The sequence below is a fragment of the Anneissia japonica genome, unplaced genomic scaffold (genome assembly GCF_011630105.1).
Source record: "Anneissia japonica isolate Jap-2015-1 unplaced genomic scaffold, ASM1163010v1 scaffold287800_len1627635_cov199, whole genome shotgun sequence".
NCBI lineage: Eukaryota > Metazoa > Echinodermata > Crinoidea > Comatulida > Comatulidae > Anneissia > Anneissia japonica.
This window is the reverse complement of record NW_022731299.1, coordinates 29,883-56,854: the sequence shown is the minus strand read 5'-3', so window position 1 is coordinate 56,854 and position 26,972 is coordinate 29,883. Positions and strand designations below refer to the sequence as shown.

At 35.5% G+C, this 26,972-nt stretch overlaps 2 protein-coding genes across 6 annotated transcripts; one reads left to right on the top strand and one right to left on the bottom strand.

Moving 5' to 3' along the window:
- Nucleotides 1-9,289: 9,289 nt before the first annotated feature.
- On the bottom strand, nucleotides 9,290-12,452 carry LOC117115314. Its single transcript, XM_033259055.1, has 3 exons — nucleotides 10,978-12,452; nucleotides 9,983-10,090; nucleotides 9,290-9,583 (listed from the first exon to the last, which is right to left on the bottom strand). The coding sequence occupies exons 1-3, from the start codon at nucleotides 11,017-11,019 to the stop codon at nucleotides 9,290-9,292; spliced, it is 444 nt and encodes a 147-aa protein (XP_033114946.1). The 5' UTR covers nucleotides 11,020-12,452.
- Nucleotides 12,453-16,270: 3,818 nt separating this feature from the next.
- Nucleotides 16,271-19,422, top strand: LOC117115327 (pheromone-processing carboxypeptidase KEX1-like). Of its 5 annotated transcripts, none has more exons than XM_033259072.1 (6): nucleotides 16,271-17,047; nucleotides 17,555-17,626; nucleotides 17,903-18,008; nucleotides 18,227-18,506; nucleotides 18,642-19,157; nucleotides 19,313-19,422. In XM_033259072.1, the coding sequence occupies exons 2-5, from the start codon at nucleotides 17,606-17,608 to the stop codon at nucleotides 18,907-18,909; spliced, it is 675 nt and encodes a 224-aa protein (XP_033114963.1). In that variant the 5' UTR covers nucleotides 16,271-17,047; nucleotides 17,555-17,605; the 3' UTR covers nucleotides 18,910-19,157; nucleotides 19,313-19,422. The 5 variants fall into 5 exon arrangements, with proteins under 5 accessions (XP_033114963.1, XP_033114962.1, XP_033114964.1 ...); XM_033259071.1 differs by having other exon boundaries at nucleotides 17,555-17,638; XM_033259073.1 differs by lacking the exon at nucleotides 17,555-17,626.
- The last annotated feature ends 7,550 nt before the right edge of the window (nucleotides 19,423-26,972 follow it).

The window sequence follows — 26,972 nt, the reverse complement described above, 5'->3', positions numbered from 1 at the left end:
AGAGATGCTCTAAAAGTTTTAATTTTATTGTGAAAGTATGTGTTAAATGCTTGTGCTAATTCAACATCAGAGAGTGTGGATGGTAAGAGAGTTCCTTTACTTTTACCGCAAAGTTTGTTCATTAAAGAAAACAACAGCCGTTGGTCACTTCCACATTTCTCGACTTGAGATTGAAAGTACAGTAGGCAGTTTTTGTATTGGTTAAAACAGTGATATTTTGCACATTGCTTCTTGAAAGCTGTTTAATCAACAGAATCACAAGACTTGATCCATTTACGCTCTAATACATGACACTTTATTTTTTCAATACAACAATTATCGTTGTACCATCGAGACATTTGTCTCGTGGTAGCAACTTTCATTTTCTCAGGTGCAACTTTATTTTGAATTGAATTAAGGGTTCTGTTATATGCAGAATTAACATCTTGGTTGTTGACATTGTTGCCAAAGCCTGAAAATGCTACAGAAAATAAGGTTGTAAGAACACTATTTTCGATGTTCTTAAAGTTACGGAATAAAACCTTCTTATAATTTAATGGTTTGGTTATATCAAGTTGAGCGTGAACAATGTAATGATCAGATAAGTGGTACTGGTGTACATGACAATCTTTTATGAGATTCTGATTGTTAGTAATCACAAGATCCAGAGTATGGTCATGTACATGTGTAGACTGACTCAGATAATGAGAGATTAAAAATATGGGATAATGGAAGGAAATAAAATTTGCAATGTATTTAATGGGTTTAGTATGAAAGTCATCAATACCAGGAGATTTGTTGGGGTCAAAAGAGGAAAGAATTTTGAAAATTTCAGCTTCGTCAACTGAGGTAAGAAATAATGAATTTAGAGTTGGGTTAGGAAGAAAGCCTTTAAATGATTTGGTGGCATGGGAATTTTGCTAGCAAGGGATGGTCCAATTTCTACAAAGTACTTTGTTAAATGCGTTAGAGATTTTTTGAGGATCTTGGGTCATTGTGCCATCACAATTAAGGGAAGTATCAGATTGTTGAGTTTTCGATTTAATATTAAGCAGAGAATTAATGGTCTTCCAGGTAGCCTTGATATCATTTTTGTGTTTAAGGAAAGTGTTATGAAAATGCTTATACTTGGTCGTCTTAACTTTTTACGGAATTGTTTGTAGGCTTTTTCGTTGGTGGTAGAGGGGCAGTGAAGGAATTTAGCGTACAGTTTTTAGCCCACTCTCTTGAGAGAGAGGGCTTATATGATGATTTTGAGCGTATTTTTAAGTCATTTGTTTTTCTATCTCTTTCTTGGTGACACGATTAGGGTGATCTTGCAATAATATGGAAGAGAAGGCTTGGGGAATTTAAAGTATGAAGAGTTTTTGAGAAAATGTTGTCGGGAAATATGTGAAATTATATGTTTTTATATCATATCTCTTAACACTAAGATGGGTTTCCTATGAAAGCGTGTTTGTCATTGATCAGATTGCAAATCGGCTGTATATTCCACATTGTGTTTATCAACCAATCACGGCCTGGAATGGTAAGCTTTACAGCTAATAAATGCGTCTGCACGAGTCTAGTTGGTATCGGAGAATGTACAGCCATTTTGTGGTGCTTGCTAGGGTGTGTAGTCTCTTAGAGCATAGTCATGACTATGCTCTGAGAGAAAAGACAATATACTCTTTGATGTGCTGTAATGCAGGCTGGCCTAGACGAAGATGAACTGTTGTATAGGCTGGCTGGGTAGTACATGTGTGTAGTAGATCAAATATTACAGGAAATGTAGGCTACAATTTGCTTCTATGTGTATTAAACCACACATTCAAATCAGTCAATAGCAATGAGTGTATGTACAGCACATTTTGTGTTGCCGCACTGTGGTGTGATTGATGACGAGGACGTTGCTGTTAGATACATGATAGCAATGTTTTCTATTGAGACGGTAGCTTTTCAGCATTGCTCTAAGACGATTAACTTCCTTTACATATGAATATTTTAGCTTTTCGTACTCTACACTTGGCTTGGTGATTTAACATAGGATGGCTACTGTCGTCGTTACCTAGACTCGTAGACGCCGTTGTCCATATCGTAAATGATGAAGATAACGTTTGCGTACCTATTGACTGATGAGACTCGTAGTTCATGATTAAAGTGCCTTTCATTTTCAATGGATTACATTCCATTCCAACCATGGTATAACAGGTCTCACTAAAATGGGCATACCACTGGACACCACCTCGAATCAGAGTTTACTTTATTTTTTTTAATGAATTACAATGTGAATTATTAATTCATGTTTAATATTACAACCATACCTCCATATAAAATGACAGACGCCATGTCAAAAATGAGTGAGGACAGCATTCATCTTTATTCACAGGCCACATCTACACAGCACACTGAACTGACCGTAATTAAACACATTTGAGTACCTTTATCAGTGCATTTATTCCACCTTATAATAAACATAATAATGCATACTGAAATGTACAAAGCCTATGCCTTTAAAACATAGTGTAAATAGAAACAATTAATGCAATTCATAATTACAATTTCATGCATAATTTATAACAAACTATATGTACCGTATTATTATTTAAATGAACACCCCACTTTGAATAATGCCCCTCAAATTGACGCCCCTCTAGAGCCACATTTGAAATAAATGCCTCCCTCCTTTTTTTTTTTGAATACTATAGTATAATTGATTAGGAACTTAAAATTTCTGAGAGACCTGCAAGTCATTTTTGCTTTATTTTCGTCGTTTGAGTGTTGTCTGGTCCTGAATTTGTGAATTTTGTGATTTGTTTGTGTCTTTTTGATGTCATTTTGGTTAATTGATTACTATTACTACGAATTTTAACGTACATTTTTGCTGGACACATGCTAACCTGAATCTAAGCCTTGGTCACGTTGAACGTCACCACCACCTTGCCCTGTGGAATTTGTCAACGCTGCAACAATGACATTGAAATACACGCGCCAAAAACTACTCTCTCTCAATTCTGGTAAGCAATATTTTCACTCCCCGCAATTCTTCAGTCAACTTGCAATTATTCCTGAACTTCGCAAACGCCAAAGAGGAAGTAGAGGGGGCAGAAAATTGAAACGTACAATAGAAGTTATTTGTGGACGGTGAACAGGGAAGGCTCGTAGTTGTTGTAAGATAGCTGACAAAACACGTAGGCCTAGGCCTACACTGCACTACGTTACTAGGAAAACCCGTGAACCTGTTGTACCTTCGATAATCTTACAAAATGCAAAATGCTCGCTCCTTAAACAAGTTTGTTGATTTTTCTGCTACAATTGAAACAAACTACAAAAATGTCCATTAAATTGTCATCACGGAGACATGGTGTAGTGACAATAAACCAGCAGGTGCTTGTGACTTACCAGGATATCAGCTATTCCACAGAGATTGCCATCTTAGACGTGGAGGTGGTATTTGTATTTATGTTCGCGATGACTTTAGAGCGTTTGATATTACTAGCGAAACAACTCCTGACGAGTATGAGGTAATGACAATTAAGTTACAATCATCTACATCAATCCAACTTATTAGTGATATTTATGTATCTGCTGTCTATTCTCCGCCTCAAGTTCAGTTTAGATCCAGTCTCTGTGAATTCATTGTTAATACTATCGATGAGTTACGAACATGCTATAATAATGCTGAGCATATTATACTTGGCGATTTCAATGATATGGACACTCAACCCTTTACAGACCAATGTCAATTGACGCAAATAGTGACAACTCCAACTAGAAATAATTCTATTTTGGACAAAATATTTACAAGTATTCCTGATAAATATGACACACCCAAAATATGTGCCTCAATCGCAAATTGTGACCACCATCTTGTTTATGCCAAACCATTAAATCAACACCAACCTCCTTTACCAAAAAAGTTGGTCTACCGACCTCTTCGTGACTCCTCTATTAGATCTTTTGGACAATGGATCACCCAAGAGGATTGGTCTCTAATTTATTCTGAACCAGATGCAGAGAACAAGCTTTTGTTATTTCAAGAATCATTAATTTCGCATTATAAACAACACTTCACTGAAGTTACAATTATTCAAAAACCTAAAGATAAACCATGGATCAACAGCACCATTAGAAGATTAATAGAGCAGCGTGAGGCTGAATTTAAAGTTAATGGTAAATCATATGCTTTTAAGGAAATTCGAAATAAGATTAAAAAAGAAATCTGTAAGGCCAAAAAACAAATGTATAGAAGAAAGATAAAAAATCTTAGACGAACTGAACCAGGAAAATGGCATCAACAGGTTAGATTGCTAACCGGAGTACATAAAAAAAAACCTCCATTGTTACATCAAATGAATAAAGAACCAAGTATTCTCGCTGAAGAATTAAATTTACACTTTGCAAAAATTTTCTCGCAATTACCAGCCCTGGATATCACAAAGTTACCTACATATTTACCTGTGTTACCGCCACCAACCATCACCAGAAACGAGGTGTACACTCAACTTCGTCGTCTCAATACATCTAAAGCTGGCCACCCGAGTGACCTCCCTCTAAGACTCATTAAAGAATTTGCATTTGAGATAGCAGAGCCGCTGACTATTATCTTCAACTCCTGTCTAATTCAGGGAACTTTTCTGAATTTGTGGAAAATAGCATCCATTACGCCTGTCCCCAAAGTAAAGCGAGCAAAAGATTTTGCAAGTTTTAGACCTATCTCTATAACTCCAATTTTAGCTCGCATCTTTGAAGGTTTCTTAGCAGAATGGGTAATGGACGATATGAAACACAATATTGATACTCAGTAGTTTGGTAATATCAAAGGCAGTTCTGTTAATCACTATCTAATAAGTATGTTGGACACAATACTATGTGGACTTGAAAAACCTGGACATTTTGTTAATGTTTGCACGGTAGACTTTGAAAAAACCTTCGATATTATTGACCACACGATTGCAGTTCGCAAGCTAATCAAAATGAATGTCAACCCCTCAATTATTCCTATCATTGCTAATTTTCTGACTAACCGTAAACAGTCTGTTAAATTCCTAGGTGAAATTTCCTCCACACTTAAGCTTGGTTCACGTCGAACTTTTATCTAGATATACATCCACTTAACTAGTTAAAAGTTCGACGTGAACCACTAAATTATAGCTAGTTAAAGGAATTAAGTCACTTAAGTTAAGTGACTTAACTTTACTAGAATAACGGTAAATTAACTTGCTTAACGGTAAAGTCGGCTCGATTACGTAACGTAGGCATCTAAGCCAGCTTTGTTGTATTGTACCACCATTATCATCTTCTGGCTGGCAACAACGTACTTCAACAATGCTAACAACAGCATCGAAGTAGTCTCATTAGTCTGGTTTCAAAAATTATTTGTAATATTTTGGGTAAACACCCAGCAAACGTCCGTTTTACGAATAGTCGATATTACCAATGACCTTTGCCCTTTGCATCATCGACCAAGTAATAACGTTAAAAAGTCCGATTGCGTGCGTTTTTCAAAGTGATAATGTATAATTTTCTTAATAATAAATTTGTTGTACTTATTTATTGACAATTCAATCTTTTCTATTTCTGCTATAATAGTCGCTATTAATTCAATTTCAACGAACTACCACCAACGCCAGTCGTTAAAATGAGCGCACATGTTTACGATGACGAAATAAAAAAGTGTGTGGAAGTCAGCAACTTATTTGACACCTCGAAGCTAGATTTTCGCGAAGTGCATCTAAACAACACAATTGAGCGATCTAAAAACTACAAAACAGGACAGAAAGGTCCATAAAGTATACATACGTTTTAATGAAAATTAAAACAATATTTTGTTAAATGGAAGAATGCTAGCTAGCGATTAAAATAATTTGTTTTTTATCGAAGGTAAATGCTAGTGCCAGGGCCTAGAGAATCTACCACTTAGATGGCGATAGAACACGCTGCTGCACTGGTCGTTGGTTCATACTGGTCGGCTAGGTTAGGTAGTGGAAACTCACACCTTCTCTACAGTAGTTTACATTTTTTTTTTTAACGAATACCACTTGGTACTAGATGTTCGTAAAATACAGTAGATCTTTTATTAAACAAGCCTTTCGACCGTGTGACGTCGACGGCCTAAAACTGGCTGGCTGTTTTTCTGGCTCTAAATAGGGGGCATCGAACGCAATTAGGGGATTATCGTATCATGTTTCAAGACGGGTATATCTAGATAAAGTTCGACGTGAACCAGGCTTTACAGTCTCGTGTGGTGTCCCGCAAGGTCCAATTATTTTTCTTGCTATGATTAACGATGCAGCCATGTCAACTGAAAACAGATGGAAATATGTGGACGATCTCAGCATTATTGATATTGTCAATCGGAATCATGTTAACCAAAGTAGGTTACAATTTCTTATGAATAACCTCAATCAATTGTGTAAAGACAACTCAATGAAACTCAAACCCCAGAAATGTTAACATGACAATTAGTTTCCTTAATGGTGACATTGTTAATAATAATAATATTGTATTGGATAATCATTCCCTTGAACCAGTCCTATCTCTCAAACTCCTGGGTGTGACAATACAATCTGATCTAAAATGGAACACGCACGTTAACAATATGATACGTAAAGCTTCTTGTCGCATTTATATGATAAGCTGCCTGAAAAGAAATGGAGCGGATCAATCTGATCTTATATTTGTTTATCTTACCTATATTCGACCACTTCTGGAATTTGCATGCCCTGTTTGGACTACCAGTATTACTTTAGCACAAAGTTATAACATTGAACGGGTACAAAAAAGAGTACTACGAATTATTACTTATCCTAAACAATATAGTTATGATCAAGTTCTAGATCTATACCAAATCCCCACTTTAGTTGAAAGAAGGAGAACTCTTTTGACTTCATTTGCAAAATCGCTATACAATTCTGAACGCTACTCGCATATGCTACCTCGCAGACGTTATAAGAACTCTGCAATCCCCTCTAATAGGAATTCTTAATGAACTTTATTAAGGTTCATATCATAAACTTATAATAATTATTGAACAGATTTGAAAATGCTCCGTTTCGCATAATTGAAAATAAACAAATGAATAGGGTTTTACATAATGAAAACATCAAAAACCAATAGTAATTTTGTTGTTGTTGTTGTTGTCTGGTCCTGAATTTGTGGATTTTGTGGTTTGTTTGTGCTTTTTTGATGTCATTTTGGTTAATTGATTACTGTTACTATGAATCTTAACGTATATATTGCTAGACATATGCTAACCTGAATAATTTCGAACAGTTTCCTAAATACTCTGTTTCGCTTAATTGAAAATAAACAAATGAATAGGTCCCGAATGAATGAATAGGAATATAATTTTTTTTTGTGTACGTTCCTATATATTTACTTCCTTTTTTTATATAAGTAATTTTGAATTGTATTTTGGAATTGTAATTTGAATTGTATATTTTAATTGTAGGCCTAATTATGAATTGTGTATAGTAATTTTTTTTTTTAAATTCCCTTGTAAATATAACAATTTCAGTCTTTCCTTTGTTTGACTGCTGTTATATATTTTAATGTTTTATGATTGTGCAATAAATACCTTAATGAAAATATAATAGGCCTATGTATATATTATTCATACATGTACACGATAATGCACAGAATCAGAATACATTCGACTACCTTGAAAAGCAATGGACAATAATATGACAATATGACAAAAACAATGCATGTTCAACCAAGAAACTATATAACTACTGTATATTATAAAAACATAAATATAAATATATAATATAAATATAAATATAATATAATATACATACATGTGCACGATAATGCAAAGATTCTAACAATTGGACTACTGTTAAAGGAAATGGACAACATTATGAGTAAAGAAGAAATGCATGTTCAACCATGTATAGTCATCATACAATATAATATATCTAGAACACTGGCCCATATAGTATTATATGTATTTATTACATGATTTTTCTGCTCTTTTCCTTTTCAGTTGACCTGGTTTATTCCCACCATTTACACCTGGTCCATTAACGAATGTATTTCCTTCTGATGATATAATAATTTTTTTCCTTAATCTTCCTCCGTGGTGGTTGAAAAACTTCCTCATGTGTTCGTCTTGTTCAGGTTTTTTTTTTGGCACACCAGGCATCTATTGGCACAGTAAATTTGCAATATTCACTAAACAATTCCAAGGCCGGAATTCTGCTCTAAACAATTTGTGAATTAAAGTATTAAAAAAAATTCAGGGCACCTTGCACTGCACATTTTTATGAATGTATTTTAAGTCTGTGAGTGAACACAATGTCATTATCTGTGTCTGCCAGTCTGTCTTATACCGAATATGCTGCTGATAATTAAACTTCTTGTGTCTTTTGTTGATCCAGCCTTGTCGCACAAATAATCAGTGGCGTTGGTTTTCAGATGTTGTCTGCACAACAGAAGTTTTGACTCTGAGAATGTCAATTTAATGGCTTTAATTATTGCTTTTTCGTTGTCCGTACCAATAATCGGTGAACAATATTGGCTAGTGTTCAGATGGGAATGCAGTTTCGAGAAAAATGTCATAAATGTTGAATAATCCGAATTTCCATGGAGAAATATCGGGCCGGGAAAAATAGGGTGTTCGCTGTGTCTCTCCTTACCACTGTTAAATTCTTGGAAACAGCAATCGTTAGGTGAACTTCACATAAGTTAAATGTCTTATCAAATCCAAGAACTGTTCTTTCATTGAAGGGTTCTCCACAACAAAATCTCTGAATGTCTTTCATTTGTTCAATTGTAAATAAAGTAATTGTTGGTATCTTCGATTTAGAAAAACATACTTGTTGTACAAAAGGATGCGTTTCTGAGAGACCCTGCAAATTTACTACGTGGTCAGCAAAATTGTTTTTATTATTGTCCATTCCTGTATTTTTTTTCTTCAATCTATATTTCATGTTTTCCACTTGTTTCCTTGATCGTGGACAATCAATTAAATTAGATGTTTCCATAATGTTTTTATAATACAGTTCTCTTAGTTGAACATACATTGTTTCTTTTTCATATTGTCCATAGTATTAGCATTTAATGGTAATCGAATGTATTCTGATGTTAGAATCTTTGCATTGCCGTGCACAGCCCTTCCTGGAAATTCTCCAATGTATTCATAAACTGCAATCTGTGGGAGATCCATTCCGAATTGATACATCCACGAAACCCGCCTTTTGTAGTGCTCCGACTTGGTATGCTTAGCATACGCACGGTAGACTTCCAATATATCGTACTCCATTTATGCTAGCGCGCTGATTAGACCCGTAGGCACCACCTTTCAATGATATTTCTGTGTACTCATTCAATGGAGTTTTACTGATAAGAGTCTTATTGTTTGCTCCACTGACCCAAGCTCCACAGCATGCACACTTTTTGTTATTTGCTGTACATTTTCGTCGTTCTCGATTATATAAAATTGTTCTTTTTTCTCAATTGGCACACGTTTAAGAGGCGTCTTCTCTCCATTTCGTAGAACTTTAATTAATTGTTCCATCTGCAGAAATTTTCCTTTGATAGGCAAATCTTGGCCACCTGTCGCAATGGGGCTGTCGAATAATTTTTTGTTCGATGTGTGTGACCAGTCGCTATCTGACGACTAATGTGATGCAAATACCGGATTGTAAATATTAATGATAATACAATTAATACAATACAATATTAATGATATTAACAATTATACAATAAGAATAATAATGGTAGTTATACGATTATATATACATTAGAATGTATAAGAGTAAAGAAAACAATACATGTTAAGAAATCTGTTGCATTGATGTTGTGAAATTAGAAAATTACTTGCGCGTACCCATATACTAGTAAAACGTCATTTTTCCACAGAACACACAATCTTTCAGAGGATTAAAATGTTTTCCTAGATTTTTATAATGCAACGTGTACTTAAACTAACATCCTAATTTTCTCAATTCAGTTGCGTGCCATTAGATAAAACTCATCAAGTATATAAGACATAATTATAAAAAGAAATGTGACATACCTGGAGTAAAGGCGTTGATGTGCCGGGCATGCTGAAGTCATCATCACTGTGAGTGGATTCACGTCTCTGCTTCTTGGACGAAGATTCATCTACAGATGACACGCTCGACTAAGTAAAGAAAACAGAACATGTTAGAAAACCAGTTTCATTGACGTCGTGTTATTAGACAACAACAGAAATCGATAAAAATCGCTATCTGTATACCTAACTCTACATATACACGTCAAATTTGAAATTCCCTTCACTCCTGAAGATTGCCTAGTGCATGAAACAGCCTGTAGAGTGAAATTACAAGTTCCTTATTATTAGTATTATTATTATTATATATATACATATACATACATATACGCACACACGCATATACGCACACACGCATACATATATACATACATAAATATATATATAAAATGTATACATATATATAAATGTATATATATATACACACATAAATATATTCATATATATGCATATATAATGCTAAGGCATTGTATACACAAATAATAATAGTAGTGAAATAATAACGATTATCATGTTATACAATCAATAAAGGAAAACATGAAATTAACATAAAATAAAAATATATATAATAGCTGTTATGATTTAGTATTGTTAAATGTTTTAAAAATCAGTGTTCAGTTCATCTGGTCTGGTGTGATCATGCAGTTATTAACAGTTAGCAGGTTAATTTGAAATAGAGGAACAGTACTTAGCTGAAATTACTCATCGAAACAGGATTCATAGGTGATCTGATTTGATGATGATTTTTTTCTTGTTTTTGTGAATTTTACCATCGAGTGACCAGGCAGATTCAACATGATTTCGGTTTATTATTTATTATTACTGGGTTTATGGTATTAAGTTTTCCGTTATAAGAAAGCCGGATTGTTTAAGGGATCTCTTGTTACGGAAGACATCTGAACATGAACGATAGGAGGTGAATTTAATGATTATAGGCCTTGGCTTGGATGTTTTAGGTTGATGGTATTTTTTCCTACCGAGTCGGTGTGTACGATCAAAGTCACAGAGCTCAATTTCATCAGTAACCTTGGAGGTAATAATATCCAATGCTAAAGAGTCGGCCAACTCCGATATGGCGTGTAACAGGAGACAGATTCGCCTACTGTAGTGTTCTAGTTCGTCAAATTTTTTCACTCATTGCTCAGTTTTCAGCTACCAGCACACTGTTCTTTTTCCGCAGTTCAACAATGTTGCCCGCTGTTGTCTGGGTTTCATACGCAACACTAGTATAAACATTTTCACTGACTTTATCTGAAATAATTTACTAATTTCAGATATTAGTGTTTCTTGTTACAAATAGCCTAAGTGATAATTTTGTCAAACAGTTCTGACGAAGACAAAAGATGATTACTGATACTACAGTAGTTGCTAATATCGAGATTAATTATGGATCATCGGCTAAGAGGTTTTGAAGGGGGCCTAGCAGCGATGACAATGGCTCGGTCAACAGTGTCTCTGTTGCCGCCGACGCTGTTGTTGGTTCTTGGAAACTAGTGTCCACCGGGCCAGGGCTTAGGCCTAGTTTTTTCTTACCGGTAGAAGAGACATTTTCGCTAGTTTTCTCGCTTGCTTTGTTTAGATTTTGACGATCTTGTAGCCATTAGTTAGAGTTAATTAGCAGCAGATACCAATGTTTGGATGGTAGTATTTACAGTTTAAGATGTTTGTTTTAGTCAGCACATTGATATTCGAAGATAGTCAATTATGGCTGAATTGACTTCATCATTCTTAACTTTCTCCCTTTGTATTTGTGATGACATAACAGCAGGCTCAATATTGGCTGTTGATGCACCCGCTACAGCATTTTCATTATCGTTATCTTTTTCATTGTTAACATCACCTTCCAGAATACTGTTTAGTAGTGTGCTACATTTATCATCTGCAGTAGATGGCAAATTTCCAGTGCTTCTGCAAAAAAAAAATAAAGTTAAATTCTTGATGTTAAATTATTTATCCTATGCACTTAGTAATTGCGCAAATCTGTGATCTCTTAATTTCTTGTTTTAAGTGAAAGTCTGTTGAACACCATTTCAACTTCATTATAGAAACAAACTCGAGCAAGGCTATGGATGCATTTATACATAGACATGCTCCTTAACTGTTTTATTGTAGTGCAGTGTAAATCAGGTAATATTTAACAGCAATACTTAATTAAATTAATGTTTAGTAGCAATATATTTTTTGTATCAAAAGTAACTTGTATTTTTTATAATTACAGTATTAGTTGAATGTAGAACAAATGATATTTATTAATAAGAACTTGTAGTTTATTTCATAAATCTCATTTTACCGTAGTTTACTTTACAGTTGTTTATGTACCAAAATAAAAAGTATTAATACCTCCTTGTAGTCACAAAGGCATTTAAAAACTGCAATTGATCTGCCCACTTGTACTTCCTTATCTTGCCTTGTAGTCCTTGACCACTCAGGTGTACATTAAATTTTCTTAACCAGTGATGATGATTAGGCCCTATCAATAATATTATTAGTTTATCACCCTATCTAGTACTTGGGGCCGAGTTGACTCGAATTCATATAATTCATTTAAATCAATAGCAGCACAGTACTTAGCTAGGCCTAGGCCTGCTCAGGCGTGCAATACTCAGGCTAGGTCAGCTGTCGTCTGTTGCTGCATAGCAATAGATAGGTCTAGACGCAATTATTGTGGACATGAAGTTATATGCCTACTAGTACTAGCTATTATAAGTTATAAATAAAAGAAGTATATACGTAAAAATATAGCTTCTAACTAGCCTACCTTGTGTTGATCGATCCACTCATCCAGCATGCGTAAAAAATTTGGCTATCAAGTTTTCAAGAGGTCAAATGGTGCTTGCTGCTGATTGGTCAGAATAAAAAAACGTATGATTTCATTTTTCCTGATGGCTTTCGAAGCCATTCTTCCGAATCCGGTCTCCTAAGCAAATCTGTACCGTACCGGTCAGTTTTGATGTGAACGCTTTTTTTCTTTACCGCAGAAGCCATTTCTCACGATTTGTTGTCCATACTCCGGACCGGAATCTGGGCTTGCTGTGAAAGTAGCTTTAAGCACCATGTTTTTTTCCAGAACTCTTTTAAACTGTTTCAGGTTAAGGGCCTGGACAGCAATTTCAGGCAGACTATTCCAGTCAATAAAAGGGAACTAAAAGATGGGTTTTTTTTCTAGAGGGGATTGTTCATAATAATTATTATGCCATTAATAAATAGATTCAACTTCCTTCCTACAACAGAGGCATAGGACTTGATAATGCATCATCTGTTGTCAACAATAGGGTTACAGTCATGGTTATAGCGTGCATGCAAAGATTGTATGTGGCGAATACCCTACACAAACTTAGACCTTGATAATTTCGAAAGCTTGAATGAGGGCAGCCCGACGACGCCTATACTGTAGTGAGGGTAATTTAAGGTGGATCAGTCTTTGTTCATACTTTGAATGAACTAGATCATGAACCATTTTAGTAGCTTTCCTCTGCACCCCTTCAATACTATCAGCATCTCTTAAAGCTATTAGGTGACCAAATAAAAGAAACGTACAATTTCATTTTTCGATGGCTCTCAAAGCCATTCCTCTGAATCCGGACTCCTGAGCAAATCTGTACCGGAATCCGGTTAGTTTTGATGTGAACGCTTCTATTCTTTACCACTGAAGCCATTTCTCACGATTTTTTCTCCGGACTCTGGACCGGAATCCTGGCTTGATGTGAATGTAGCTTTAAGCACCATGTTTTATCCAGAATTCTTTTAAACTGTTGTAGGTTAAGGGCCTGGACAGCAATTTTAGGCAGACTATTCCAATCATTAAAAGGCAGGGTTCATACGCGTCCTTAAATTTCTTGAATGTCCTGGAAAGACAAATTGAGCATTTTCCAGTACTGGAAAGTCCTGGAAATTTATGATTGTTCTTGAATGTCCTGGAAATTTGATCATTTAACAATTTATCCAGCATGTTGCCCAGTAACCGTAAATTAAATATGAAACGTTCCCACGATACTCTTGTGAGAAGCAGTCTTTGTACGCCGCCAATTCAGGAATGTTAAGAATGTCAAATGATGAAAGTGGCCGACTGGCTGGCAGTGGTTCAGACAAACTTGTGCGATTCAGTAAATGGAGTTGTTCACCTACCCTGTATATTTTAGTGAAGCGGTGCTTTGTTAATCTTGTATATTAATTATGTTTGTATGTAATTTTAATTCAGACAATGATAATAATATACTTTGTTGATATCTGCTATGGTGTTTATTTGTTTTCTGTTATAAACAGTAATTTTAAACTTAAACTTCAGTTCAACAGGTCTTGTCGCATGTGCTCAGCCCTGTGAATTCGCTTTAGGTATTTCATCATTCTCCAGACGTGTACTGTCACTTGTTCTGCGTGCACGAATATCTATGTTTGGCCCTATCCAGTGCACAGCAGTTAATTAACAATTAACGTAACCATGGGAACGTGTACTTCTACAGTTATTTTCTTACACTGAATGCCGTTCGTGTTTAAAGGACCTTTACATTTAAATATCCTTGATTTCATCGCTCACATCACGAACTAAACACAATCAAAGTAGATTGTGTTAGTTCGTGAAATCTATAAACCGCATAAAAATACGCGCTGTCTTTGTTAAGGACTTTTTGTGTGTAAAGAATACAAAATTGCTTGACAACCAATACGCGCTTGTTTTGGCGCGCTACTGTAATTCCACAAACTAACACAATCTACTTTGATTGTGTTAGTTTGTGAAGTGAGTGACGATTTTATAGCGAGGTATTTCGTTAATTATGTTTCGGAAGTTTACAAAATCATTGAAAGACCAATGCCGGTCGGTAGTCTATCAGTGCCGGTAGGATGGTGACCAAACCGGCAAACCATATTCCAAACAAGGGCAAATTAATGACTCATATGAGATAAAAAAAATATCCACAATTTTTTCTTATTAGTTCCTATGCATGTAATGCAATAGGAACTATTGTAATCACTCTTCATTTTTCTTTGTTTTTATTGTTTGTTTGTGTGTAGTATGTGTGTGTGCGTGTGTGTGTAGATATTTATGCAAATGCACATGCGTCAAAGAAAAATTTTCCGACATTTTGTTTTACCTCGCAATGCGGAGTTCGATGTGACGTTTCTGCAGAGTTCAGTCAGGGCTCATGCTTAAACCGATAGGCAAGTCGGCATGGATGAAACTATTTTGGTTTTACGGCAAAAAAAATCAACTGCTGTGGCATAGGACGTATTTTGAAGAAGACCTAAATTAAAACAAAAAGGTTAATACTTGCTAAAATACATCGTTCTTTCATTTAGATCTCCATTTTTCACTAACTCCATGCGACGTTTTTTTCTGTTGTATGAGTAGTCATGAAGGTACTGTATCCCCGACAGTTGGATATGCAGCAATGTACCCTTCGAATGCAAATTGAAGACAAGTGAAGATATAAAGGCAGCCAACTGTCGAGTACATAACGACTATCTAACTTTCTTTCTACAACTTTTTTTTTGGAGGCTCTACCGTTTTCTTCCTGTGCTTTCACGAGTTCTCGTGATTTGTCTAATTTATCATTTATTTTTCTATACCAAAGTTCGATGCCTGACACTGTCAGTGATCCTATCTTTTCTTGCCTCTCTAGTAGCATCAATAAACAAAGCCTGTTTCTCCTTGTCAGAGCAAGAACTTAGCAAGAACATTTTCGCTCACCTTGTTAACTTTAAAGTCACGTCAAGTAACACATCCAGAATTTAGTATTTTCGTCATCAGTTGGCTTTTTATCGCAAAGTATTTTGAATTTCATGGCATTCTTAAAAGGGTACCCAAAAGCTGTTTATTGAAATCCATGGATGAGTAATTGAGCATTTGTATTGTTGATATTGTCTACTACTCGTGTAAATACTTCTTGATCAAAAGAATATTAAAAGTTTCTCCTGCCACCTCATCCATGACCCAGTTAGGTACTTGTCAAGTAGCCCCAATGCTCTTAACAGTGGCATCAACTTTCCTCTTTCAAGCATGTTGTTTACAGACATTTTCCTAAAAAAATCCAAAATGTGGTCGGCATAAAGATAGTCCAGCATTAACAAGAAAGTGGTTGAACCAGTTTCCAACCCAACATGGAAATAGTGAAGTATGCTTCCCTTGACCACTGAATCCCTTCTGCTAGGAAGATCTTGAGGAAACCCAGTCGCACATTTGTTAATGAGTTTATCAACAGCAGGGATGAGAGCCTGGCATTTGCTCTTACCCCTCTTGTTAAACGGTAACTTTCCTCCCTCTTCAAATTTTTCAATGTCTTGTTGACTTGTCACATTCCTTGTGAATAGTATTTAAAGAATTACAAGTGTGATCAAACCAAGTTTGCTTCAAATCATTATAAATGAATAAAGTATATGATAACAAATCAATACCTTGTTGCCTTTTTATTATTTATTTTTGCGTTTTGTCAAAAAAATGATTGTTAATGGCATATTTTGAGCCAGTTTTGGCTTCGAAGCCCCGCCTACCGAATTTAACCTCAAGTTGACCTGTAACAGATATGATGTGAACGCTGTGCCAACTTTACAGCCGCTCTCTGTTGACTGACTCGACGTATTGTATCGTATTGACATTGTTGTTGATAAACAACCATTGAAGGCAGTACTGTACTTTGTTCTAAAACAATGCCTAAATGTGTGGCTGCTGGGTGCAGTAACAGCCATGCGAATAATGTTAGTATACATCTGTTCCCGAAAGATGAATTTCTAAGAAAGAAATGGGTCGCAGCTGTATTTAAAACAAGAGTGAATTTGATACAGCTGCGACCCATTTGTATCTATCAAAAACAAGAGTGAATTTTCAGGGCTCCGTACATTCTGTGTTGTGCAGCGAGCACTTAGCGACCGATGACTTTGAGTCAAGGAGTCTACTGGCAACCAGCATTGGGCTGTCTGGTCACACCATCAAAAGGCTTACAAAGGGAGTAATCCCAACTATATTTAAAAAAACCTCTTCGACCAGGACAGTTGATAGGCAATGAGAACAAAAAGCGGAGATCGACAGCATACGAGAAGAGGGAGCGGTCCAGGGTAAGTTGGTTTCCTTTACAATCTCCCGCGCGTAGGTAGGCCTAGGCCTAGACCATTTTTCGGGAGTTAAGCTGTGTCTCCCTCGAATTTTCGGTGGTATAAATAAGACTAATAAATTTAGTCAAACATGTTTTAATATAAATTAATTAATTTGTATTCGTCGTTTTGTTTTCAAAATTAAAATATACGATAGTGTGTTGTCTACCACCACCGTTTGTATGACTATGTTGATCTGGTTAATAGTTTCATTGTAACCTGGGGTAAATTTAGATATACATATGGCCTAATTAATATCGGGCCTTTAAAACAAATAGTTCTCCTCAATTGGTTTTATAAATTATATCACTACAGTATATCACAAATTTATGTAAACTCAAGGGTGACAAAATTTAACATTTTTGCTTGAACAAGTATTATCGTGAATAAAGTTTCAATGACCTAAATACTTTTATATCGGTAAAAAATTAATTTATGAGAATACAAAAAGTCAAATCTTTTTTTGTACAGGTGTTGCAGGAGATTTTTATTAACAGTGAAGAACAACCAGCAGCTGAACCAATGACTCCTGCTACAAATGAGGTACAGGTTCAGGTTGGTTTATGTATAGCCACACTACAGCTACTGTATTCTGAACAGATGGTCACACATTTAATATTCTCAGCGAATACTTTACAGTTTATTATTGAAAAAAAAAACCATGAATAGTTCAACAAGCCAGTACGACAATTCATGAACAATTAAGACAAGCTTTTTTATGCTTGTAAAATATGTTTTTTTTTTAAACCACATTTTTTTGTATGCTGTATTTGTTCTCGTCATTAAAAAAACATATACAAATATGGTACATTTTTCCAGACTGACCCTTTAGAACCAGTTCACTGTGGATGCTGTCAAAAGAATAGAAAGAGGACAAAGACAGCAGATTTCAGTGTGCAATTTCAGACAAAAATGGCAGACAAAGGTACAGTATTTATTTAATATCTCTACACCATAATAACGATTAATAAAATGTTTATTGGTAAAAGTGTCATTTGCTTGGATAGATATATGTAAAAGCATTTAGACCCTTGAATTTCTTTTTTTTTTATTCATTGAAATGTTTGTTTACAATACTTGTGTGTCAATAAAATGTATGCACTAAACATTGGTTTATCACTGTTTTGTTTATGTTTGTTTTAGGTATGCAGATATTTCCAGAGAAGCAACATAATGAAAGTGGTTTTGCTATAGGTATAGAAGACAATAATACAGAGGATGAAACTGAGGACGACACTGATAATGACACAGAAAGCGACACCGAGGATGACACTGATAACGACACAGAAAGCAACACAGAGAAGGAGGCAGAGGATGAGGATGATGACGTTAACAATGACACAGAGGACGATCCCAATGACCCAGATTATGATCCATCGGAGGATATTGATGTGGAGCCTGAGGTGTACAATGAAGGAAATGTGTAAGTTGTATTTTGTTTTTATTGTTGTGTGACAATTCAACATTTAATTGACGTTTGTTATTGTTAAATCATATTTTATAATGTTATTAGTTTTTAAAATAAATTACCATTGTTTCTATTTTTCGTTTTCTACAGAGACTATGTGCAGGGTGACCTCTACAAAGGACGAAAGTTTCTTGTTTATGAAGACCAGCTTCTTGCAGCCTTTTGGAACTGTCCAATGTGCAGTGCACAGACAGATAGTACTGTTTGTTCCGTCCGAAGTACTTTTTGTCGCATGCGCCAACTTTGCTCATCTTTAGACTTCAAAAGGGTATGGGATCCACCCCAGCTGGAAATGTTTTGCTTTCGGCAGCTATCCTGTTTTCCGGATCATGTGCTGCAAAATCATTGCGACTTTTGAAACATTTAAGATGTGCAAGCTTATCCTCGCATACCTTTTTTGTTCACTAAAAGAATTTTCTGTTGCCGAGCATAGAGAAATTATGGAAAGATAGTCAATCAAAGTGGATTGAAGGATTACAAGAAGGCCAGAAAGTTGTTGTTGGCGGTGATGGACGGTGTGATTCACCCAGTCACTCAGCAAAATATGGCTGTTATACACTAATGGAGCTCAATAGTGGGAAAATCCTTGATGTTCAACTTGTGCAGGTGAATAATTAAAATAATAAAATTCATAATTTTGGGAGCTTTCCCATTTTCAATTTATTTTTTATAAAATTCTTCATTGAATATACTACTTTCACATTGTGCAAAGATGAATATTAATATTTCCAACATGTAGCAAATTTATTTTCTATCTTTAGTCTAATGAAGTTAGTTCAAGCCATGCCATGGAGAAAGAAGGCCTTAAAAGAGCAGTGAAGAATCTCAAAGACAGTGGAGTGAAGATTGACTTGTTGATTACAGATCGTCATACAGCTATCGAAGACAGTGGAGTGAAGATTGACTTGTTGGTTACAGATCGTCATACAGCTATCAAGAAGTGGGTGAGAGAGAATTTGCCTGAAGTAGACCACAAGTTCGACAACTGGCACATAGCGAAGGGTATGTTTCTGTTCTGTATACAGAAGTGGGATTTGTCCGACGGGGGGGACCTGATTACCGGTGGTGAATCTGCAGGTAGGAGGTGCGCATGTCCCTCCAAAAGTTACTCAACCCCTCCCCCCCCCCAAAAAAAAATCACTGTCAAGTAGTAGTTAAAAATGATTTACATCCCCTCCCCACTCTGTAGAGCTGCCACTGTCTTTATTTGTAAATTAGGTCTAAAAATTTGGTATTCTTTGTATATACATTTTTGGCAGGAATAAAGAAAAAACTTGATGCAGCAGCAAAATTAGTGTGTGGGAAACCAAGAAGACCATGGATACGCAGTATTGTTAATCATCTCTACTAGTGTGCAACGTCAACTAATACGAGTGATGGAAATGTAATGTTGGCTAAATGGACTTCTCTCGCAGGAAACATTTAAGACAAGCACACAGGACATGGAGATTTATTTCCTAATTGTGAGCATGCTGCGATAGGACAGACTGAGAAAAGGAAATGGTTAAAACCTGGTAAGAGAACATTCTACACAGTTTGTTGTGTACCATCAAATTAGCCTCTGCCATGTCATTGGCATGAAAATTAATTGTTGGTTGTGTTTATACATGGAACCTTTCTTTTTAAAGAATGTTCTTTGTGAATTTTATAGGAACCACTGCATGCAACAAAGTCATAAAGGTTGTTACCAATCCTCGCCTGCGAGCAGACATTTGTATGATGAGCTAAAAGTTTCAGACATCAAAATTAGAGGCCTATCACTCTGTTCTAAATCACTTTGCACCAAAAATGTATCACTTTACATATCGTGTTCAGAAATGCAGGTAAACATTGTATTTTTACACATTTGTTTATTTTACATTTTTGTATAAGTTCTTCATAATTTTAAAAAATAATAAAAATCTTTGTATGGTTTCTATTGCACAGGACTTTGTTAGCCGCAATTCATTATAATGAGAATGGTTGAAGAGAACAAGCTACAACTAAGAATGGAAAAAGCCGATATGTAATCAACTATCCCACGTTCATGAAAGGTGGGGCAGTTGTCAAACCAATATATAACATTTAATATTTTGCAGACTATGTGGACATACTTCTTGAAATGGTTATAAGTTGTTGTAGCCATATAGTTGATATCCAGGGATATACAGATGCCCCACCTTCTCTCTGCAGCAGCTATGAACGGCCAGACAAAAGAGAAGCTATTGCTGCTCACCGCACACGCTTTGCTGTATAACTGTGTTACTTATAAACTTGGATACTTGAAGTCTGTGTATTTATTAGACTTAAATTGTCTTCTAATTTTAGCAATCGCACATGAAGGGATGACCACACGATTACTCTTGCCAATATATCCATGTGTCCACTTAATAAAGTTTCTGTAGGCGGTGTGTCTGAATTTCCTGAAAAAAAGAAAGTGCATATAGTTAAACAAAGAAAATGTATGCAGATAAAGAAATAAATGTACAATTAGAATGGCTTTCTCCATTGCAAGTCGTAGTTTGCGGACTTCCGCCATTCTCATTATATGGTTGTTATTGGTAGTTTTTTTTTTTGGCGGGGTATACGGGTTGTAGACCTTAGGACTTGAACGATCCTACCCCATATGTAAAATACCTGTACTGTAAATATTGTTTTTCTATGTAAAGTATTTGTAAGTGCCTTTTATAAGAAATAAGAGGCTGTACTATGGAATCTTTCTATAATAAAAATCAAAATGCTTGTTTAAAAATGACTTGTTTATTTATACAGTCCCACTAACTTGTACATATACAATGCACATTAACATATACATAATGTATAACTTACTCATGTTCAGATTTTTTTTCATGGCACAAATATTTTTTTGCCGTGTGCCTCCTCGCCATTTGCATGCCCATTTATCTAGGCAATTACTGTTAAACTTAGTTCTCCAGTGATTTCTGCATCTCTGTCTCTGGTTTCAACAACGTCTGGGACCTCATGACAACAAAGACATTCATTTGTAGTCTTCATTTTCTTACACTGACCACATTTGCACCTAAATTATGAAATTGTATATTTAGTTAGAGTCAAATAATAGTATCTTGAATCTAAGGATCTACTATTCAATTATTACTTCTTTGTACAAGAAACAAAACATAACACATTACTTGTCTTGGTGAGGTCATCGATTATTTTGAATTCCTAGCCAGGCCTCTAGTGTATTCAGAGTGTAGCAGAAATTACCCCCCCCCCACGCAGTGATTGACGCTGAAGTATAGGTACAGATTGGTCTACCGCGGCGAGCCTACTACTACACATTATTATGCACATATGTCAACAAACAAAACATGTTTTTGTAGCGATGCATTGTGACGCATTACGACGCGCTGGGCAAACATGAAAGTGTTGCACAAAAAGAATGAAACAATTGTTTTCATCAGTTTGTATACTTTTATTTATCAATTTTACCCAGCCAATCCTGCATGCAGCAAAACAAGGGGAAAAAAACATTTTCACCACAATGCTTCACTCAAATATCATCGTGCATTTGTTTTATTATTTAAATAACCACACAAGATGCAAATATTGACTTATAAAGCAATTAGTAGAGCATGCATCGTACACTAAATGGAAAATTATTATACTTGGGTTAGATTTAATGCATTCAAAATTTTTTTCAAGCATTAAATCTAAACTTTGTATAATAATTTTCCTATAGTGTACTATGCAGAGCTCTATTAATTGCTTATTATCTTTCGATGGGCAGTCAGCTTGCAAATGCCAGTGTTTACCACATCGATAACAATTTCGCTCCACGTCTGATGTACACTTGGAATGTGCATCTTTATCAATTTGTCTTGGCTGTTTACCCAACGCACTCGATTAACTACAGCGCGTGCTATCCCTTCAATATTGGTTGCTTGACTCTCGCTATTTTCCATTGCTCGCGCTGTAGAATCTGTTAAATCATACAAGTATCTCGGTGTAATGCTTAGCTCTGATCTTTGTTGCAGCAAGCATGTTGATTATGTTATTTCTTGGGCCTCCAAGACTTATTGCAAGAATTTCGGGTGACCCTAAGGGCAATCTTGCATATCTTAATCTGTATTTTTCACTTTGCCATCCCATAATTGAATACGCAGTGCCTGTGCAGTGCAGTTTCAAGGCTTGAAATGTCATATTTCAAGCCTTGAAAAAATCCAACGTTGTTACACTAGAGCGTACTTTGGTGGGCCGTGGAACGAACGACCTTATTATCCTGACAGACTTCGGATATATGCTATTCCATCACTCATGTTTCATGATTCTTCATTTATCTTTTATCATTGTCTTTACAAGAAATATTGTGTTGATGTTACTAATATTCTAGTTAATTGCCGTCATGTTACTACACTTCAGTTTATTGAAAAGTTCGCTCGTACTGATGCTTACAAATTTTCCCCATATATTCATTTTAGTAAACTTTTTAATTCCCTCCCTGATGAAGTCAGATGCTCCTTGCTTTTCTCGAGCAACTATTTCATTTAACTTGCAAAAATATTTCTCAATGAAAATGTTGAGATTCATTAATTCCGTATGTGCCTGTTTGAATTTGCATCGTGGTCACTTGGTAATTATGAGATCTCTTTTAATCTTATATTTTTCTGAATGATATCTATTATATCTTTTGTGTAAAACTTGTCTAGGAATGCGATTATCTAATTGTTGTGCTTCATGGATATTAATCAACTAAACAATTATTTTAGAAACGCGTCCAAACAGGGTTGTACCTTCAAATCAAATAATTGTAGAGTAAGGAATACGCCAAAAATCGGTGGATTACAAATCAACTTGCATTGGATTTTGAGGCTGGCTGCTTCATGAAATTCAAACTAATGGGTATTGTGGAACATCTATCCAGACATGTACCGTTACTTACTCTAGGATCACCACAACAAGGAAAATCGCTTCTTGTGTTTACAGTACAGCCGTGACCTACATTGGTGCTGTCATCAATCCGGTCATTGCTGATTTCCATACTTTCCACATAGTCGTCAATGTCGTCAGTTCACTATCTTCATCAGTATACCTAATAATGTCTACTGGTTTGTCCCATGCCATTGTGAAAATGTGAATGTTGCATGATAAATGCCTTAAAACATTAAAACAATGTGCAAACAGCGCATGAGAAAACTTTGTTTTTGGTGTAGGCAATAAGAAGTACTGTCAAAGAGACAGTGAAGAATGTCTAATAAATTGGCAGGAAAATATAGGGGACGGGTAATTAGACAAGCCATTTTGATGGTATGTGACTTGATGAAGTTTCAAACTTGTACAAACATACTAATATTTGTACATGTGTGCTTGTTTGAATCTATAAACAAGTTCTGGCAGTGAACATGGTAAACAAAATAGTGGCAACAATAAGTTTCTATAGCCATATGTTTAAAGTGAAGACTCATGACTATTTAATTTTTAATATGTGGATTATATATTTAGATCTAGCTTCATACTTTCTAGAAGTAAAATTTCTAGATTTAAACAGGAAATAATATACAAAAAAACTTTCATTTATTTATAGCAAAATGTACTAGCAAATTGATTAGACTGAGATGCATAGTTGATAAGTGTTTTTTTTTTTTTTTTAGAAGCACTCCCATTTTAATGTATTGTATTGTAAATTTACTGCTTGTCAAAAGCTGGATTCCATTTCCAATTGAATCAATCGGTTCGGTGAATCACAGTTCAGCTCATGTTAATTTCAATCTGCTAGTCATGAAGATGTTTATTGATATGCTAATATTTTATATACTTTCTTTGTTTTACAGCCCTTGTGGAATTAGATGGATGGATAAAAGAATAGCAGTCATTAACAAATTAGCAAAATGCCAACATGCTAGTTGTAGTTACAAGAAGATTAGTGTGTCAGCCCATTCTGATTAAGAAACTCCAAATTGTTGTCACTTCTACAACAAATATTAGGCAACTAACATTTATACATGCCTTTGCGTCAAGATGGCAATCGGGATCAATTTGTCCTTTGTGGTGTTCTAAACATTACCGTTCTCAAACCCCAGTGCACCATGGTCTATATTCACCAAAACTTGTGTACTCCAAGTCGCTTGTTGTTCGGACATTTGTGGCAGAATCTGATGGTTCTAAGGGTCACTCAATCGCCCCACTTCTAGACCGATTTCAGAAATTAGAAAATTCTTTCCGTTACCATGGTTACTCAACACTACGTATTGGTATAGCTGTCTCAATGATCATAGGTAAGCAAGTTTCAGTAATTTGGCTAGTAAGAATTGGTATTTGAGCATGCTTATGAGTGCTTTTTATGTTAAATATCAGTGTGCTACCGAACATCACTGACCTGTTTTGCATGCTTTTCATTTGCTAAGATTTTAATTTTTAAGAATAAAAAGTAATTAGTAACTGACCACATCATCTTGATCTTACTTTGTAACTTCTCTAGTACTGTAGGGTAAAACAAACAGGGTAGTTGTGCCACTGGTTGCACCAGGATTTGTCTGACAGGGAGCGTGCTCGGGCCTCGCTTAATATCTCCGGAAATTCTTATTCTGGAAATTGTACAAATGCAAAAAATGTATTTCCTGGATTAAAAATAGTAATGTATTTTGTCTACATTATTATATTAATGGAATAGCTGTGCAGTATGCTCACCTCCAACACCTCGGGCAGTCCTGTTGTGTCTGTGAAAAAACACAAATGCAGTACAGTATTACACGGAGGCGGCCTATCATGATCCTCAATTAAATCTTTTTTGGAGTGTCCCTCACCCCATTCGATATATCTCTTAGTGTTACTGGTTAGGATATGCTGTGCTTCGATCAACATATTTAATTTGTCATATGCCCACTATATGCCTATATGGAAACTAGGCCTCGTTTTGAAAGCGTTGGGCCCAGTGATGGCTCCGGGAAGTCGATGGGGTCGGAGTTAAAACCCTGGTGTTCCCGGCTGATGGGAGGGCAGATCAAGAGGAACCTTAAACAAAAAGTTTAAATTGCTATTTCAGAGCATATCGAATGGTAAATCATAGATTAAATATTTATGACAATTAAAATGAAAATCTAATTCAATAGGGCTACTTTCGAAAAACAAAGATATTTTAAACACACGTTTTCAGTACCGTAACTTCTATACAGTTGAAGAAATTTACTAGAAGCCTGTAAGTTGTGTACGAATTTACGTAAGGGGTAATCCTTCAACAGTTGCGCTCTTTCCTGAGACCCCTCCCTCTCCACCAAGTACACAGTAAAATGACTTTCGTCAATTTAAATTCATAAATTTGTCTTTGTCATAAAATAGGCCAATTGCACTTGAATAATAAAAGTAGAAGTCCTGTTAGTCTATATCAGGCGTGGATCCAGAGATGTCCGAAGAGGAGGGGGAGGTCGAGCCAACACTGCCATACAAAGAAAATAGTACAGGGCCGGTGAAACGTTTTTTTTTTCAAAGTGGGGGCGCCAAGATGAATGGAAATATGAACCAGGGGAACCTGGGTTCAAATTTAGGGGGTGGGGGATCAACATTCAACAATGATTTTGGATATTTTCTGAAAGCCTAGAGTTTATTGCCATTTGAGGTTGTACAGTCAACAACAATAAATAAGACTAGCTCTTTCCTTTCTGATAATGGTAGTGGTTTTTTAAAAAATTTATTTATTTATTTATTTTCTTTTTTTTAATTAAAAAAAGTCTCACCTAATTAGCATGGTTATTTTTCCTACGACAGTATTATCAAGAACAACTTCAATTTATCAATATTAATCAACAACAATAAATAACCATACAATATGCTCTGAACTTAGGTTTCTAGGATGGTCGCATTGTGTTGAGAAGTTCTAATGCTTGAAAATTTATTATGAAATGTTATATGTTATGAATTTAATTTCATATTATCAAGATAACCCAATACAGCCAAAATGGCTGATTTTATAGTGATGCACCAGTGACACTTCTAGATGGAAATTTGAGTGTATTTTTCCATTTAAAAATGTAAAGAGACCTGACTGTGTTTTCACACAAACTTGGAGGTGTCAACAACCTCAATGGTCAAATTATATTGTGCATGTAGACTTGCATTGTCACAAAGTAGAAAGTATAAACATTAATGCTGCTTACAGAAAGTGTCTTCGAATAGATAAACATTTCAAAGCTGCTTACAAGAACGTACTTTACAGAGAGAAGCAAGCTAAACTTCGGCTATGAAACAATCTACACAGGCTTTGGCAATGCAATAAGGGTTGAGTGACTAAAGTAATCAATTAAGAATCTCAAAGTCAATAAAAATTACATTATTCTGTTATATAATTTACATAGTAAACCTCAAACCCCACAGCCAGTAATATTCACTATACAAATCCAGATAGAAAAGCAAAGTACAACCATTGATAATTGACAGTTATGTATTTTCAGTGTAGTAGGACTAACATTCTGTACATGCCGTACTATA